General features: G+C 37.2%; 2 protein-coding genes across 2 annotated transcripts in view; both read left to right on the top strand.

Moving 5' to 3' along the window:
• Positions 1-1,328: 1,328 nt before the first annotated feature.
• Positions 1,329-14,351, top strand: LOC105853169 (putative ATP-binding cassette sub-family C member 13). The gene is made up of 4 exons (XM_012729534.1): positions 1,329-1,520; positions 6,195-6,256; positions 13,297-13,444; positions 14,205-14,351. Exons 1-4 carry the CDS (start codon positions 1,449-1,451, stop codon positions 14,349-14,351), a joined length of 429 nt encoding a protein of 142 aa, XP_012584988.1. The 5' UTR covers positions 1,329-1,448.
• Positions 14,352-14,741: 390 nt separating this feature from the next.
• LOC101619271 (canalicular multispecific organic anion transporter 1-like) overlaps positions 14,742-18,647 on the top strand; it is a 60,521-nt gene continuing 56,615 nt past the window's right edge. The window contains exon 1 of the mRNA XM_012730652.1: positions 14,742-14,930. Within this exon, the coding sequence (XP_012586106.1) occupies positions 14,742-14,930 (189 nt within the window). The remainder of the gene's footprint in view (positions 14,931-18,647) is intronic.

Below are 18,647 nucleotides of genomic sequence, written 5' to 3' on the forward strand. Positions count from 1 at the left end.
TGAGGGGAGAAGTCAAACACTGTATAGAAATGATCAACAATGCAAAAAATTAAAACAGTGGGAAAAAAAAATGTTCTAAACATTTCCCAGGACTTTAATCCCCATAAGGTATCATTTGGTCTAATCCTTATACAAAAGTTGGCAGGTTTGGGCAGGCCAACACCTTTGTAGGTATTATCTTGCAAATCAGTTCTCCAGGAAGCTGACCTTTTTTTCTAATTCACACTTCATTCCATCTATCTCTAATATTAGGTTTAAACAGAAGACAGAATATTCCTTGGTCCTGAAAGAATGTTTACTCTGGTAAGATTAACACATTACTCCTTAATTCTGCTATTCAGAAGTCCTAAAATGATCCCCTCTTGCTGTTTCAGATTCTAAGTAGATCAAAACAAAATATTTCAGACCCATGATAGATTCATGGATCAACAGATCATCCTTAAGGTGAAGTGTGCTTACACCAAAACTTCTTTAAACAAGGGGTATGATTTGCTAATATTCATTTAGAAGTCAAAATGGCAATTTAACTTTTACAATCACTTGTGTATGTCAAATATCACAATTTTTTTTACACTCCTAGTTACTATGGTTTTAAAAAAATTGTTTTATAATTAATTTGCTAAGTAAATTAAGATTAATTATATTGTTACAATTTTCTGTTACCAAGAGAAGTATATAATTTTCCAAAGTTTCAAGCCACTGAAGTAAATTTGTTCTGCAAAATTCTGATAACTATTGACCTTGATAGTATTTCTAGGCGATAGCTATGTGCAAACAGATAAATGTCGCCATAACAAGGATGAAAAATCAAGTTGGAGATTTTCATTGAAAGAGAGATTTTCTATTAAAAAAAAAAACCCTAAAAACTGAGTTAAGAATGAATGACTGGGCCCTGCCTGGTGGCGCAGCGGGTTAAAGCACAGCACTAAGAAGCTAAAGCCACTGCAGCAAGAGTTCGATCCCCGCCCACCCCTGAGGTGACCCACCAGACCACTTCTGACCGGCGCTCTGCTCCCCTCAGCAGTGTACTTCGTAGATCTGCCTGTTGTGCTCCCCACTCTGTCTCTGGTGAATCCTCTCACCGCCCCTGAGCCTCTGGCCTGTACCCCAGTGCTGTATGTACAAATAAAATAGATCTTAAATAAATAAATAAATGAGTCAAAAACAAACTAATCAAATGGCACGGATCCCGAGATTCCGCAGCAGGCCCCTCCTCTTCTTGTCGGTCCCGGCACTCCTCCCACTCAGCTCCTCTTCCCGCCTCCCTCCTCCCGCAGCCCTGCTCGCCTGCAGGAAGGGCTGGTGGAGAAGTGGGTGGTAGCCGCCGCGGCGGGCGCTGGGCACGCGCTTTCAACCACTTTGCAGGGGCCAGTCTGAGACTCGGAGCCGAGAGAGGTGACAGGTCTCCCCACCTCTCCGCCTCTGGTTGCCCAGCACCTGCGCGGACCATGTTTTCCAAACTGCTGAGATGGGGTATCTACCGCTCCTACAAGCGCGTCCCGGAGGGGCCCGAGGCGCAGGTAAAGCTCATTGGTCCTGGGGGCAGAGGCGGGGCTGTTTTGGGGCCACTCTGGGAGGAGAAAAGGCGAGCAGAGAAAACTGACTTCAGACCCTGAAGTGAAACTGATGTCTTTTGGTAGTAATCGCGCAAGCGCGCGCACATACACTTACAGGCACACACACGCTCGCGCAAACACACACACGCACGCGCGCGCGTGAGACAGCAGAGAGCTGTCTCCAGCAGTGTGAAACCTGGGCCATCACGATCCTCAGGTTGTTTGCTGGAGGAAGGAGGTGTTTTGTTTACAGGGATGGGTTAATCCCAGTAAAGAGAACCAGACATTTGAGAGGAGAATCAGTGGAGGGGCAGAGGTTGGGAAGAAATTCCACAAGCAGTGGTCCAGACCTCTAAAGCCATAGGAGACCCTCAGGATGAAGAATGCGTTATAGAATTGGGCCTGTAAGGACTGAATTTTCAGGCATTTAACCTGCCTTTCTGTCCCCCCACGGTGTCACGTGTTTCCTTCACAACAAAAGTCATGTGCTCAGGCAGTGGTCCAAGGAAGAGAACCCTGCTTTTGTATATTAGGAACAATATTCTTCATAAAAGTGCCATTACTTTAACCTATTACTATACAATCCTGGGGCTCTACAATAGGAAAAAGTATCAGATTCAGGAGACCTTGTTCTATCCCTGGGCTTCCATAGTATGTAAAGCATATGTCAAATAAGCAGGACAACTATTCTTCTGGTCATATAGAAAATGAAATTTGAAAATTCAAAATTATAGTTTTATATATATATATATATACTCACACATACATACATACACATATATAAAGTACTCTTTTTTTTTTTAAACTGTAAGATATAGGGCTGAACCAATCTTTTTGAGAAGTGTGGAAGGGCCCTTTCAGGACTATACACATATTTTACTTTTATTTTATTTACCATTATCATTTCAAATTGAGGTGGTGGGCTCACTTGGGCAAACTAGTTTAATATCACCGGTGGAACTGCAGGGTTTATCTAATGCTACAGTGTTGCGGAGTACAAGTTATAAATTCAGACCATTTCTTCTCCACTCTTCCTCTTTACTCTTTCTTGAAGATTTGAACATATTTATTTCCTAGACTTTTATATAACCTAGATCGCTTTAGGGGTAAGGAATCTATTTAGACAAGATTGAAAGTATTCATTTTAATTGCATTTTCTATCTGTTACATCTATGATTCCAATCTTTTCAAAAAGTTGATGATTTTAAAGCATATTGAAAATCATGTAATAATTCATTACTAGTACTTTATACTATTGCTCTATTAGATCTCAGATAAAAATATCTACCTAATCTATAAGATAAGAATATGACTTTCTGATTGAGTTTCAAAGACTGGCATGGTGACCTATGAATAGAATATTTTTAAATGTTTTTTTGTTGTTGGCATTCATCTATCCATTCACTTATTCATCGAAACTATGTTTATTATGGGCTAGATTCAAGGCGAAAACTGTAACTACAAAGGTAAATCAAATATAGGTCTGTCTTCTAGAAGAACTAAGTCTAGCAGGAGAGAAACACTTGTCAGCAAATGATTAGATGGGAGGGTGAGGAGCAGATAAATTCAATGAGGGAAGATCCAAGTGACCCTTAAATCCCCTAGGGTATGTTGACAATACTGTGGTGACAGAGTAAAAGAATCTAAGCTTTGGAGGTCTGGGTGGAAAGAGACAAATTACCAAATGAAGTGAATCCTGAATAGGATTAAAGCACAAGTAAGAACAAGCTAGAAGTGAAGTAATAGGAAGTGGCAAGTATAAAATGCTCTCTAACAGTAAACAGCTTCAAACAGGTAGAACTGAAGAGTGTGGAATCCGGACTGGAGGGTAGAATGACTAACTGAATTGGTTTCAGTCTTTCATACATTTTAGTTGGGGGGTTTTGGGCAGTTTCTAAAATGCTGGCGCTTGATTTTCTCATCTTAGTGTGTGTGCTAAAATGGCTCCACCACATATATGATTAGTGAGATAATATAGTCAGAACTGGCACAAAATAAGTGATGATTAAGTTCTTTTTACTTGTAGGTGTTTTCCTCCATGATGAACCAGTATTTCTACTTTTTTATAACTTCCTCCACTATTCCTAGAACCTTTGTCTAAAACCCAAATTGGAAGCTCTTGAAGTTAGGAATTAAAAGATGTTACTAAAGGTAGCAGTCATAAAAAGCATGAGGCTATGTTCAAATTAATACTCAAGACTGAGAGCAACGCATTTCACTACATCCTAGATGCTGGCTACACATAGTTTTATAGTCTTAATTCTCTCTGTTCTTCCACTATAACCCAGAAAAAACAGGCCTCCCTCCATTCAAATACCCTTAAGTAAGCAATGGTAAGGTAGGTTGTCCAATGGCATAAAGTATAAAAGATAATAAAATGGCAAGTAAAATGAAAGCCTGCCATGGGCTTCAATTTGCTCTGAAGAATACAAGTGTTATCAGATTGAAAATAGGTGAGTTAGAAGGATTGAGATATGGGATAAGGATTGAGATGTTGAGGTGGGAATAGATTAGAATATTGAAAAATATCTCAGAATTATCAGTTCCTTTTACACATAAATTGCTCTACATCAATTTAGAAATAATAAAAGTAGTGAGGCCGTTACAATGAATTCTGTAATTACCCAGTCATTGAGAAATCATTTATGTATTCTTGTAAAGATGCGCTTTTGTAAAGATAAATTATCTTCACCAGGTATTTTACCTGCTGACTCTTTCTTCTGAAAGGTGTTTACTAAGATAAGTATTTCTTTGAGAGACATTGACTGTGATAAATCCAGGATTATGCCAGGTCCACAGGCCCGTATCTAAGGAGGGTTTTTACCCTAGAGGCAATGGTAAGTCAAACCTCGAGTCCTTGTTCTGCAGAAGTAGCTTTGCAACACTATTTGCAGAACAGCTTTTTCACCACTTGGTGAAGCAACAATCTTTTTCATTAGCTACTGATCCTGCTAGACCCTTTGTTGATTTGGGTCAGCTTGGCTGGGTTTCTGCAATCAGCTGGAGCAGGGGTTGGGGGGAGAGGGGGACCTTGATTATCTAGAACAAATTTACTCATTCTGGGTAATAGAGCAGGCTGTCAGATGAATACCTTGATTTTCTCCCACATGCTCTCTCATCCTCCTGGAGGCCCGCTCAGGCTCAGACATGATATTCTCAGAATTCCAAACATATCAGATTTCTGGAGGGCTTAGACCTAAAACTCTCAGTGGCATCCCTATTGCATTTTTTTTAAGATTTATTTATTTATGAATACAGAGCTGGCGTACAGGCCAGAGTCGCAGGAGTGGTAAGAGGCTTCACCAGAGGCAGAGTGGGGAGCAGAACAGGCAGATCGACGAAGTACACTGCTGGGGGGAGCAGCGGGCGGGTCAGGAGAGGTCTACCACGCCATGTGGGTCACCTCCGGGGCAGGCAGGGATCGAACTCATGCGGAAGTGGGTTTAGCTTCTTAGTGCTGCGCCACCAGGGAGGGCCCCCTATTGCATTTTTATGAACAAAACAAGAATCAGCACTGGTCTAGATTCAGGAGGTACAAAATAGATTCTACTTTTTGGTGGGCAAAGCTGCAAAGGAGTTGTAGTCAAGTCTAATCTGCTGTAGAAGTATCTGTTTTAGATATATATGTGATCCTTGTTAGTGGTAAATTATAAAGTTATCAACTCCCTGTGAAATTTGAACCCAGTTCATAGAATGTGAACTTTGGGTTAATTATAGAGAATACTCAAGAAATTTTCCCAATAATATGTGCTCTTACTTTTCAAATAGTATGTTTAGTAACAATACTGATGGCAGTGTCACAGTTGTGTTTGAGCTATTGTTGGGAAAATGGTGTGATAAACATTTTACATTTATTGTTGCATTTACTTCTCATAACCATGAGGATAGATACCATTCTGGTAAATTTTATATATATATATATATATATATATATATATTATATATCTTCAAGGGTTAATACTAGAATATTGCTGTGACTCAGACAGTAGATTTGGAATTGAATGATATGCTTGTTTCAGGATATTTTGCTTTATAAGGTGAAATTTTGTTTTACTTATCATTTCTAGGATCAGAATTTTAAAAAATGTGTTAAACACTTTTAGAGTTTGAGCATGAAGTCAGAACTGGGGTGGAGAGAGATCAATGAAGAAGTTATTAACTATGGGAGATTTTAGTCACTTTTACATTTTAAAATACAAAGAAATTGTTGCTGATTCTTGAAATATTAAGGATTATTCTTGAGGGAGTTTTCCCTCAACTAAACTCACCAAACTGATGGCAATTATGGAAAGTTAGAACTGCCAAAATAATATATATAATTATGTATATATCTGAACCTGTATAGAAGTAAAATAAATATCTATTAAAATCAATTATTCAGAAAAAGTCTTTAATTGTGCAATTAAAATGTTTAAATTTAGATCACATATGTTTGTATGTATCAGCTGACTTATAACGTGTATATTTATATGTGTACACTATCAGATGGTGTATAAACAGCCATGCGCTAAAAAATTCCAGGAACTATACTAAGATATATACTTCATATTTACTTTGCTAAATGCTGACAAGGGTATTCCAGTGTAAGTCAAAGACATTTTCCTTATACACCACTTGTTATATTTTTTTTCTTTTTAGAAATGTAGTCCAGAGAAAAGTGCTTCATTCTTCAGTAAGATGACATATTCCTGGTTTAGCAGGTAGGACATTTGCTAATTTGTTTGCTCACCATGCCAAGGAAAATTCAGTGGGAACTGGCTCCCAAATTTTATTCCTTTAATCTATGTAGGAATAATTTTATATTTTTTATTTTAATATATTTTACATCATTTTTGTTCAAGGTATGCTTTTCCATCTCAGTTGTAACCCCCATGGAATTCCCACCACCAATTCACCCATGCCATCACATAGTGATGTGCTCTTTCTGCTCCTGTTTTGAACCTGTGTATGAATAATTCCCCATGAGTTTGTAAAAAAAAATTCTCAAGAGAAATTACAAATAATAACAAAGTAGCTCCATTGTTTTGAGTATTAATGTAATATAAAGGCAGTATGACTGTACTTTATAGAATCCATAACTGCTGGCACAAGGGAGGGACAGATAGACATTGTTTATAGCATTATGTACGTCATCCATATCATTTCATTAAGTCGTCTCCAAGTCCTGTGAGATAGGCATATGGCGAGAAAACTGAAGTTCAATTGTTCACTGATATTGATACCCAGGTAGGAACACACTGACTTGGTATTATAACACTAAATTTATCATCTTATGTCTCTTCATACAGTTGGGAAAAACTGCCAATTTGTTCTGCCAGTATGTTGTCAAGAACAGGTGAATCCTTTTTTAAAACAAAGTTTATTGTGTAATAGATGTCCTGTACTATACTACCTTTAAAAACACAGAGAAAGGGTCCTCCCTGGTAGCACAAGTGGTTAAAGCATAGCACTATGAAGCTGTCTGCAACCACTGCAGCATGAGTTTGATCCCAGCCAGGGAGGTGACTCACATGGTGGCAGACCTCTTCTGCCTTACCTGCTGCTCCCCTCAGCTGTGTATTTCAGGCCATCTGCCTGTTCTGCTCCCCACTCTGTCTCTGGAGAATCCTCTTACCCCTTACCTCTGGTCTGTACCCCAAATATTGAATGCATAAAAAATCTTTAAAAAATGACTGGCCCTCCCTGGTGGCGCAGCGGGTTAAAGCACAGCACTGAGAAGCTTAAGCCACTTCCACATGAGTTCGATCCCCGCCTGCCCCGGAGGTGACCACATGGCGTGGCAGACCTCTCCTGACCCGCCCGCTGCTCCCCTCAGCAGTGTACTTCATCGATCTGCCTGTTCTGCTCCCCACTCTGTCTCTGGTGAATCCTCTCACCCTCCGCATCTCTGGCCTGTACCCCAGTTCTATATGAATAAATAAATAAATCTTTAAAAAACAAAAAATGAAAACACTGAGCAAAGTGTAGAAGAATTTGTAGTAGAGCTAGTGGATTTAAAGGTAGACCAGCAGTTGCCCAGACAAAAGGAAGTCTATACATAAACCCAACTTTTCAGAAGTGCCGCCTAGCCATGCTTGCTTAATCTGGGAACTTTTCACAAGTAACTGGTGTTTTAATCCAGCATTTCAAGAATGTCTGAGTGAGCCAGGTAGCCTTTGATATGGGGCAAACAACCATCTGCTCAGAGCGCCACACTGATGATATTTGGTGTGGCAAGAGCTCCCCATGGAGGGCAGGTCAGGAAGAGCATTTTAGGGTTTCCCAAAGGAAGTGAGAAGTCACTGAAGAATTTTAAGTGGAAAGTGACTTAATCCTACTTGTACTAAGTTACATTTTCCTTGTTGCGGCTATGGTATAAGGGAGAGAGCATGAAGACAGAATGGTTAGCACATTTTTTGGGTATCCAGGGAAATTTAATGGTACAGTTTGAACTACAGTAAAGATAAAAATGATGAAGAGGAAGGAAGAAACTCAGGAGCTATGTAAGAGAGAGAGTTGATTATATGAGGAAATTGAGGAATTGGAAAAATGTAGAGTAAAACTGTTTCTACTTCCAATAATTGTATGCTTCTGGAGTGATGAAAAATTGTGAGTTCAGTTTGGGGAAATTTCAAATTGAGATGGCTGTAACATCCCCTCAAAAAATATCACACAGCTGTTTAGGGATGCAAACCACTGACCTGTGAATATGGATTTAGGAGTTACTGTATGTCAGAAGTTGAAGCCGTGAATATGGAATGTGATCAGCCCCGGAGAGAGCCTGTCAAATAGGATAGACAGAGAAGGTATTTAGAATCCTCAACATTTTCAGAATATTTAAGAAAAGCTAAGGAAAGAATGTGATTAAAAACTAAGGGCTGTCAAATAAAGGAAAAATATAAAGTAGCCAATAAGGCCACATACTGAAAAATAGTAAATTAAAATATGAACTGAACATTCCATTAAAGTTGGCAACTTAAAGGTCATTGGTGATTTTTTAAAAATAATTTTATTATTATGTATACAGAACTGGGGTACAGGCTAGAGGTGCAGGGGCAGTAAGAGGAGACACCAGAGATAGTGTGGGGAGCAGAACAGGCAGGTCAATGAAGTACACTACTGAGGGGAGCAGTGGGAGGTTCAGGAGAGGTCTGCAGTGTCACCTCCGGACGGGGATTGAACTCATGTGGAAGTGGCTTTAGCTTCTCAGTGCTGTGCTTTAACCAGCTGCGTCACCAGGGAGGGCCCTCATTGGTGATTTTTATAAGGTAGTTTAAGTAGAAAACTTTAGTATACTTGGTGATCAAAGAAATAGGCAGAAGTTGAATTACAATACCAAATTAGATAAATCTCGAAATCACTTAAAGAAGATGGCAATAATTTTATACCAGGATGCTACATTGTTTCACATTAGAAGAAAATGTTAGATAGAATTATGTAAATGTGGGTGATTTACAGTAAATGATTTTGAGTTTTTAATTTTCAAATAGGAGTAGATATGTCTTCCAAATCTGAATTCTGTTTCATTCATGAATTGGGAGAAGGAATAACATATGCTCTGCCTTTAAAATATTTCAGACTATCATTTTTAAATCACAGGATATCATAAAATTTAAATAATACAATTAAAATGATTTATAAATAAATGTACTTTTAGTTTTGTCAAACTAAAATTATATGTATTTATATAAAATTATATATTTACATTTATATTATTTCTGGTAAATATTATAAACACTAAAGGGGACAAAAATAAAGAACTGGGATTAAGTTAACTGAAGCAAGATAAGGCATAGTTAAAAATATGGCGACTTACTATCTTGAAGTACCTATATTAAACAAATCAATAAGCTATAATAGTTGAGTATCACATTTATTTTCTGTTTAACATCTCAGAGCTAGATAGGACTATTTTTTTTTTTTTAAAGATTTATTTATTTATTTGTGCATACAGAACTGGGGTACAGGCCAGAGGCTCAGGGGCGGTGAGAGGCTTCACCAGAGACAGAGTGGGGAGCAGAACAGGCAGATCTACGAAGTACACTGCTGAGGGGAGCAGCGGGCAGGTCAGGAGAGGTCTGGCTCGCCATGTGGTCTCCTCTGGGGCAGGCTGCAGGCGGGAATCGAACTCATGCGGAAGTGGCTTCAGATTCTCAGTACTGTGCTTTAACCCGCTGCGCCACCAGGGAGGGCCTAGATAGGACTATTTTTTATAGCAAAATGTTATCTGACACTGTCATTAACATGAATTCAAATTGATTTCTTATTTGGTGATTAAAGAATTATAGCAGACAGTGGTTAATTGTGTTCTCAGATCTGTTCTTTGAGCTACTGAATAAAGTCAGAAATTATTTCGTAGGCCAAATTCAGGCTTCCATAATTATATGAATAATTCAATTAAAATGTACACCGATGATACAAATGATTAAGGAATGATATGCTTATGAATCTTAATTCCTAAGGCAGTAGCTGTAGAGAGCGTTCTGATGATCAAATAATTATGAAGCCTTTATTAGCAAATATAATCTGTCACCAGTGTATAATAATCATGGTCATTGAATAATCCCCTTGACACAATTGGAAAGATCTAGCTCAAGTTTTTATAGGTCACAGTTGTACCATTTTTAAAGAAATATTCACTATTCAATCTGTCCTACCTTTTCTCACATCTTAATAAAAATTTTCATTATATCTGACTTTGCCACAGCCTACACTTTTTTCAGACAGCCTTTTTTTCTTTCTTTTCCTATCATATAATGAATGACCCCTTTCCAGAAATCTTTGAGGCGATTGATAGAAATAAAATTGACAATACTACTCTATATCCATACTTTCCAAGTTTTCAAAAATTACTTATCTACACAGTTTACATTTTATCTTACCTTCCTAGCTAACTGCAATGATTTGCTACTCTCAAGATCAATTGGATAAATATTCACACACACTTGTTAATATTCTTAAAGTTCCAAGATAACAACACTGAGAGAAGAATGGAGGGCCTCCCCAATGGCACAGGTTGAAGTCTCAACTCTGTCAAGCTATCACCAAGCACTGCTGCATGAGTTTGATCCTCATCTAAGGAGCTGACCCACATGATGCAGCAGACCTCCACTGTCACACTTGTTACTTACTCCCCTCAGCAGTGTATTTCAGTAAATCCACCTGTTCTGCTCCTCACTCTGTCTTTGTTGAATCCTCTCACCCCCCACAATTCTAGCCTAGACTCCAGTTCTTGCATACATAAATCAAATTAAATTTTTAAAAAATGAAAAAAAAGGAAGGGAAATACAATACTTGAAGATATTGTCTATTAAGTTAGCACCGCTTTATGTTACATTTAAAAACCTGTGGCCAGTTTCTGGAGTTCCTGTTACATTGCTTATAAAAGAGGAAACTAAATACTGCTTTGCCTACTTTAGAGAGTTGTGAAAATCAAATTCATTGAAGTAAAAGTCTTTTGAAAAGAAATAACCCATGTAATAATATATGACTTTAGAAATGAAGTCCTCAAGTCATTAAGATTGAGTGCATGCTACACTTCTATCAGGACAGTCAACTATTGGTCTTTGTTGCCTCCCAAAAAACTACCTTAATATGCACTTAGAGGAACACTGTTTCTTTCCCTAGACTCTTGTATGTGAATGTAAGCCCAGCCTGTGTGATAAAAGTATTCAAGAAGAGGAGAAAGCACACACCTGGGAAAAGAGAGTCACAGTAGTTAAACAGCCAAGCCATGTGCATCACAATCAATTCAGCTTAAGTGTCACTTTTAGATGCTATATTATTTGGAGACTCAGCATGAAAGCCAAGGGTCACTTACCCCATGAACCAAAACCGCTGAGTTTTGCATAGTTCTAACTAAAAATGCTGATGCAGTAAATGTTATTAAAAATGCTTTGGTGAAAATCAATGCGCCTTATTTTGAAAATGAGTATTTATTTTATGGAATGGAATAGAAGGACTTAATATGACATGAAAGAAGTTTATTGTTTAATATGTATTTAAAAGTGCACTGCAGGAAAATGTCCAGAATATTTGAACCAATGAAAATGTGAAGGTCCTTTCTCATTACATTTAAGCTTTTTTCTTAAATATGACTGATAGGATGACATATCATAATGTAATGAAAACAAAATTGAACCCAGTGGAGACTGTGTTTACCACAGGGTTTAAATCCATTCCAGGGTTACTCAATTGAGTTTATTCAATAACAATAACAATGGAAGCTGTCCCAACTTGGAGTAGTGTAATATTTTGGTTGATCTTTTGGACTTATAGACTAATAGCCTTTATAGTGGAATGAACTGAAGCTACTGATTAAGAAGATGGGCTTTAAATGTAGCTTTAATTTCTTACTGAACAAGTCATGTCACCAAGCTCATAAGATGAGTATAGCTGAATCACATCCCTAGGAGAATGTGTGGCTTAAAGTAACAGATAATGTTAACAGAACTAACTAAGAAACAATAATACCTTAAACAAGTAGGTATATATTTTCTTCTGTTGTTGGGAAGAAGATTGGGGGGGGGTAAGCTAAAAAATATAATAAAGGGCAGAGACATTTTATGGGGGTGGAGCGGGGAGGGAATAGGATCAAAACTGGGTGGGAAGAGTGCACAAGAATAAAGTGATAATACATAGGTGAACAGGTGGTTGAAAGTCCACAGGGATTACAACTGAGATGAAAAAAATGCACAAAATGAAGAATGATGTAAATACACACACACACACACATATGTTTATGTCACACACACATATATATATATGAGACTAAAAAAAAAGGAATATATTAAAGGACTCAGGCTTTTTCTCTTTTACCATTTCCCAACACTATAGTTCAGCTTTTCATTCATGGTGGCAAAAAATGTCTCCTCTATTTTAGAACTTCACGTCTTCAGGGAGGAGGGGGAAGAAAATGGAAGCAAAGTGTTTTCTTTTCTTGATATATTGTGATTTTGCTTGAAAATGGAGGTTCTCATCTTCAGAGAAAGCACGAATCCTTAGCCACAAATGAGTTAATAATGCCAAGCAATAGGCAATGATATTTCTAGGACTAGCTTTGACTAGTTCTGATCCCTAGCTCTGTAGCTGGGATAATGAATTATGCTGAGTTCAAGGGATTTTTAGCTGAAATACTATTAAGATTCATGTTAGAGGATTCTGGTGGGACAAAAGAGCGGTTGTAAGTTAAGTGGAATTGTCTGACACAATTTCTGTAGTATAATTAAACAATGCATCTTTGCTTGGGATAGTCCTAGTTTACACTCATTGTTCTTGCCTATTGTATTTATTCACATTCAACAATCTACTTAGTCAATCTGTAAAGCCAAGTGGCAGAACATATATAAAGTTCCCATGGAAAAGGGGAAGTTGTAACTACAGAGATTGGTTCCATTTTCCCTCTGATACTAGCCTAAAAAAACAAATGTGGGTTCTGGAGAGTATACCTTACTGTGAAATTTAGTTCTTTAAATTTTGGTGAGGTTGAGTAGGTTGGTGTGTCAATTAAGAGATGGATAAGTGAAGTGAGTATCTCACTGAATAACTGAATGGTAGATAGCCCTTCTAGAAGCAACAGATTATTGCATATTATTGAACTTTGGGATAACGTTTTAAGCTTTTTCAAATCCCTAATGTAGTCACTGCATCCTGGTGAATAAAATAATTTGTAAATGAAGATGGGAAATAAATGCATACAAAGTTATTTTTACTTTCTCTATTGACTTTGCTGAATTGTTAATTTTTGTTCTTTTACTTTTAGAATAATTGTTTTAGGCTATAAGAAACCTTTGGAAAGAGAAGATCTTTTTGAACTAAATGAAAGTGATTCCTCCTATACTGTGTGTCCCATCTTTGAAAAACAATGGAGGAAGGAAGTTTTAAGGCATCAAGAGAGGCAAAATGTACAGGTACTTAATTATTAAATTCTAAATGCTTACTTACTACCTAAAACTAGACAAAACTTGTTCCATATATGAGAAAGGAGATTATTATTGAACTCCAAAATGTGTGAACTTACAAGCCATTTCCATAAATATAATTGTTGTTATTGCAGCTACTATCTGTCATTCAATTATTCAACATCCTTTCCTTTCAAATTTCAGGGAAAAAAAGTGTTAATTTCTTTTGCCCCTTATAAAATATATCTTTTTCACCCAACATGGCAAAGATGATTTCTATAATGCAGAACATTATGTCTAAGGGACAAAATGAGTCATATGGTAATCAAGGCCAATGTTGATGAGGTAGGGAGAGGTACTCTGTGTTTACCATCATAGGTGAAAAAAAAAATATATGTATATACGCACTATATATATATATATATATATATGTGCATATATATATATGTTTAAACACACAAACACACATGTTTATCTTTAGACTTCTCAAAAGGAAAATTTGAAGATAAAATATGAATGAAATAGAGTTGAAGTACAAAAGTGATGAAATACAACTGTTTTCCTTTCCTTACCCATTTATATTCATTTATAAATAACACCAATTGAGTTATAGTATAAGTCATATTTTCCAATTATAAAGAAATCCATTTATTATTGCCTTAATATCTCTGGAGTGCATTGCTAATTTTATGGCTAATTTGCATACACTAATATTAGTTCTGTCCAGTTTTCACATTGTTTTTATTTTCCTTAATTCTGTAAATTAAAGCCATCCTTTCAGAAAGAGTTTCCAACAAGGAAACCATCTCTGTTCTGTGCCTTGTGGAACACCTTTAAGTTTGTCCTGATTCAAGTTGCTTTACTCAAAGTGTTTGCTGATGTCTTGGCTTTTACGAGTCCATTCATAATGAAGTGAGTAGACCCTTATTATTATTATTTTTTTTTAATTTTCCCATATGTAATGATAATCCAAGTATGTTAAAAAAAAAAAAAAAGAGCAGGGAAGGTCCTTGGTGAATATAGGGGAATGCTGTAAGATTTGCCTGCATTATGGATGTGAGAATAATAGTTTTTTTTTTTTTCAATTTAGATGATAACATAGTGTTTACAGAATGTAACCAAGTTCTAAGCCTTGTTCTAAAATGCTTAAGTAAAAATCAAGGGGGATGGATGCTAAACCAGTCAAGCAGAGAAAAAGAAAAGCTAAGAATGTTTGCGTGTGATTGTGTAACATTTTGTTAACTTAAATCCAAACATTTAAACTACTTAAGATATTTCATATTTCTTCCCCTTTCGTAATGTTTACATGACATTCAGGCAAATGATCATTTTCTGTGAGCACCATCAAGATCTTGACTGGAAGGGCTATGGTTATGCCTTGCTACTGTTTGTTGTCGTCTTTTTGCAAACCCTGATCCTTCAGCAATATCAGCGTTTTAACATGCTCACGTCAGCAAAAATTAAAACTGCCGTAACTGGATTGGTCTACAAAAAGGTAAAAAAATCAAGAAATTCCAGTTTTTAAACGGACAGTTCCCTTATATACCTTTGGGTTAGACTTTAATTAGACAAATGGGAGAGAATTTTTGAAAGTATATTTTCAAGTATCCATTTGTTTTATTGTAAAAGAACTTTGAGTTATACTGATTGTAATAATTTTTCTATTGTCCTTGCAACTTGTAGTCATTCTTTGGCTTCTTAGTGCTCTGCTTTAACCCGCTGGGCACTGGGGAGGGCCAAACTTCTAGTCATTCTTAATCCAAGAAATTAAATGATGTTCTTGTTTTTTTAATCACATCACTTAATTCCTCTTCAGAAACAGAATGGAATCAAATGTTTTCATGATTTTCTATATTTATGCTACATTACAATTTCCTATTTTAACGATCACTTTTATTCTATACTCTAGCTTTTTCTTCCTCCTCTGCTGGTTATATTTATTCATGACATAGTTATTTTTCTCCGTGTAGCCATTCTATGTTTTTCTTTCATTTTAAACTCACCTACCCCTCCCCTTTCCACCCAAAAAATAAAATCTGGCTGATCCTTATACTTGGCATTACTGAAAATTTAACTAGTCCTTTTTTAAAAAATATAATTTTATATACTACCTTAACATCCAAAACCTTTTATTCGTTATAATTATAAACAGTTATAGTCATCATAGAGTTCATTAATCAACAAGTATATTATATATTTTTACTTGAACTCTATATAAATGGTGGGTTTTTCAAGATTTGGTTTAGAATCTTATTTGCCTGTTGTAACTTCATTATCTAAGAAAGTACATTTTAGACATTTTTGTAAAAGTTGGGCAATTAAATAATTAAGTCCCAGACTTCAAGAAATCAGGGAGAAGTATTAGCATACATTATAAGTATGTGGAACCAAATACATTAGAAGTAAATGGAACAAAAAGAGCTAAGATGAGCCAAAAATCTACAGTGATTACACAGTTAAGGAATTCTTTTACTTGAAAGGAAGCCTTAAAATGGTCTTTGAGAAAGTGACAGAATGTCTGTTAGTAGAAGGAAGTGTTCTTATTTGGGTTGAAATGAATATGAAACATTATAAGTGGCCCATAAACATTATAAGCCATTGTTTGTATTGAGCACAAATGGGAGTATAAAGTGACTTTGGAGAGCCTGGAATGACCCAATATCAACTGAGTCAGGAAATGGTAGCTCACCTAGTGGCAGAATTAGTTCTGTAGCCCATAGTGTCAGAGCAGTGGTAATTCCAGAGACTGTAAATTCTGAAAAACCCATCTACCATGGAAAGATATTTAAGAGCATAGAAATCAATTTAAATGCTAGCCCTTGTTTTAATATACATCCCATATGGGACAGGATTTTATTCAGTGATCAAATCATTGTAGTTTGGATATAGGATTTGGGTGAATTTTAAAAGTGCGAAAGAGTGGACTGCTGCGAAATTAGAGCAAGCTGTCAGATGTCAAAAGAGAAATCGAGTGTTCTGGGTAAGTCTTTTGTAAGGGCAGAGAGACCCTGGAGATAATTTAATAGGGAACAGAAACTACAGGATTCCATCAGATGGTTCCTGAGAGATTGTTCAACATCAGAGGGCAGGCAAGGATCAAAGAAGTGCAGCAATCCACCTCCTCAGTGGATCCTGTTCTAAGTTCATCAAACAAGTAGCAGAAGAGCATGACCTGTATCTCTAGGCTGTCCTGGGAAAGAGGCACTGTTTCAAGGCAGGCCTTTGTCTCAATCACCTTTCTTTCTGAACCACCTTTCTCTGTGGAATCCACTGAAATTGTTACCCTCCCATCTTTGGAGATAATAAGATTCTGAGGTATCATATTTAGATAAGTTCAAGTTCCTAAATGACTAACCCATATGCATCCGACCTCAGCCCTCCTTTATCAGGCACTTGGTATTTAAAGTGGGGTAAAGCTGGTCTCAGACCCTTTTCCTGGTGAGGAGAGGTGTCAGGGCTGGCTCTCTGTCCATCCCCATGATTGCTGCTGGTTCATGATAAGGTTCAGGGAGCCCCGTTATTTATTTATTATTATTTTTAATTTTATAACAGTTTATTTTTACATCATTTTGTACATTTTTTCCCCATCTCAATTGTAATCCCCACGTTTTTTCCATCACCAAGTCACCCATGTGCCATCACCATAATCCCGTGCACTTCCCTCTCCCCCGCCCCCCGTTTTTGATCCCATTCCCCACTCCACCTCCGCAAAATGTCTCTGGTATATGGTTGTTCATTATTGGGGAGCCCCATTTTTAAGATGTGTGGGAAGAAAACAGGCTTCCTTCACTTAATCAGTGAGTCTTAGAACCAAGATTTTGTTACTACCCCTTTGCTCACAGTGTCCATAAGAATGTTCAAGGATTATGAAATAAGATACAATTCAAAAGCAACATCAGTTAATTTATGTGGGCTTAATGTAGGAAATTGGGGCATTCTATCAAACACCACCCAAGAGAAATGAATGTAGTTTAAAAAATGTTCTATATTTGTAATGTTGGGTATGGTAGCTACTAGTCACAAAAGCTACTGAGTCCTTAAAATATGACTAATAAGACTGAGGAAATCAATTTTAAATTTTAATTAATGTAATTTCATCACTACATATGTCTAGTGGTTACCACAGTATGGTGTCTAAATTGTCCATATTTGTGGTGCAAAATTATTCTTACCTTAATTTTGGTAACTATGAAATACAAGTTGATACGATTTCTTTCATTTTTTAATATAGAGAAAATTATGTTTGGCAGAAATGACAAACCCAAATCTTACACCTAGAATCAGAAAGACTATTGCACCTATTTTTTGCATACAAAGGAATTGAAGAGGGCCTTCCTGGTAGCACAGGAGGTGAAGTCTTAGCACTATGAAGCTATCAGCAGCCACTGCAGCATGAGTTTGATCTGCAGACAGGGACCAAATCCACATGGCACAGCGAACCCTCCCATGTCCCTTAATGCTCCCCTCAGCGGTGCATTTCAGTCAGTCTGCCTATTCTGCTCCCCACTCTGTCTCTGGTGAATCCTCTTACCCCCTGAACATCTGGCCTACACCCCAGTTCTTATCTGCATAAATAAATACATCTATAAACAAAAGGAATTTAATAAGATTGACATATCGCTCTCAAGGCCACCCTATCTCCTTAGAATATGGTCACCACTGGTGAGACTCACTGGTATAGGACTTGTTCAGGGTCCTTGCAGCTCTAAACTTAATGACATTTATGACTTACAGTGAGGATTGTCAGGGACAGCATCATGGTTTATTGCATGGTTTAGGTTTGACGGGTGAATAGCATGAGGTAGAGGCCTCAATGTTAGAAATACAAAGGGAAAAATGGTGGAAATAACATCTGCTTGGAAATTATTTCATGTAGAGTTTAGGCAGGTAGGGGAAGATAATAAAACTGAAAGGATGGCAGAGTTATTTTTTTAATAGAATCTTGAAAGACAATGTAAAAATATATTTTCATTCTATAAGAAATTGGAACTCGGGCTCTCCCTGATGGCACAATGGGTTAAATCACTGCATTATGAAGCTCTCCGAAGACACTGAAGCAAGAGTTCGATCCCCTTTAAGGGGGCTGACTCACATGGCATGGCAGACCTCTCCTGACCCGCCCGCTGCTCCCCTCAGCAGTGTATTTCCCTAGATTGGCCTGTTCTGCTCCCTAATCAATCTCTGGTGAATCCTCTCACCCACCACACCTTTG

The sequence above is a fragment of the Condylura cristata genome, unplaced genomic scaffold (genome assembly GCF_000260355.1).
Source record: "Condylura cristata isolate star-nosed mole 26May11 unplaced genomic scaffold, ConCri1.0 scaffold00003, whole genome shotgun sequence".
Taxonomy (NCBI): Eukaryota; Metazoa; Chordata; class Mammalia; order Eulipotyphla; family Talpidae; genus Condylura; species Condylura cristata.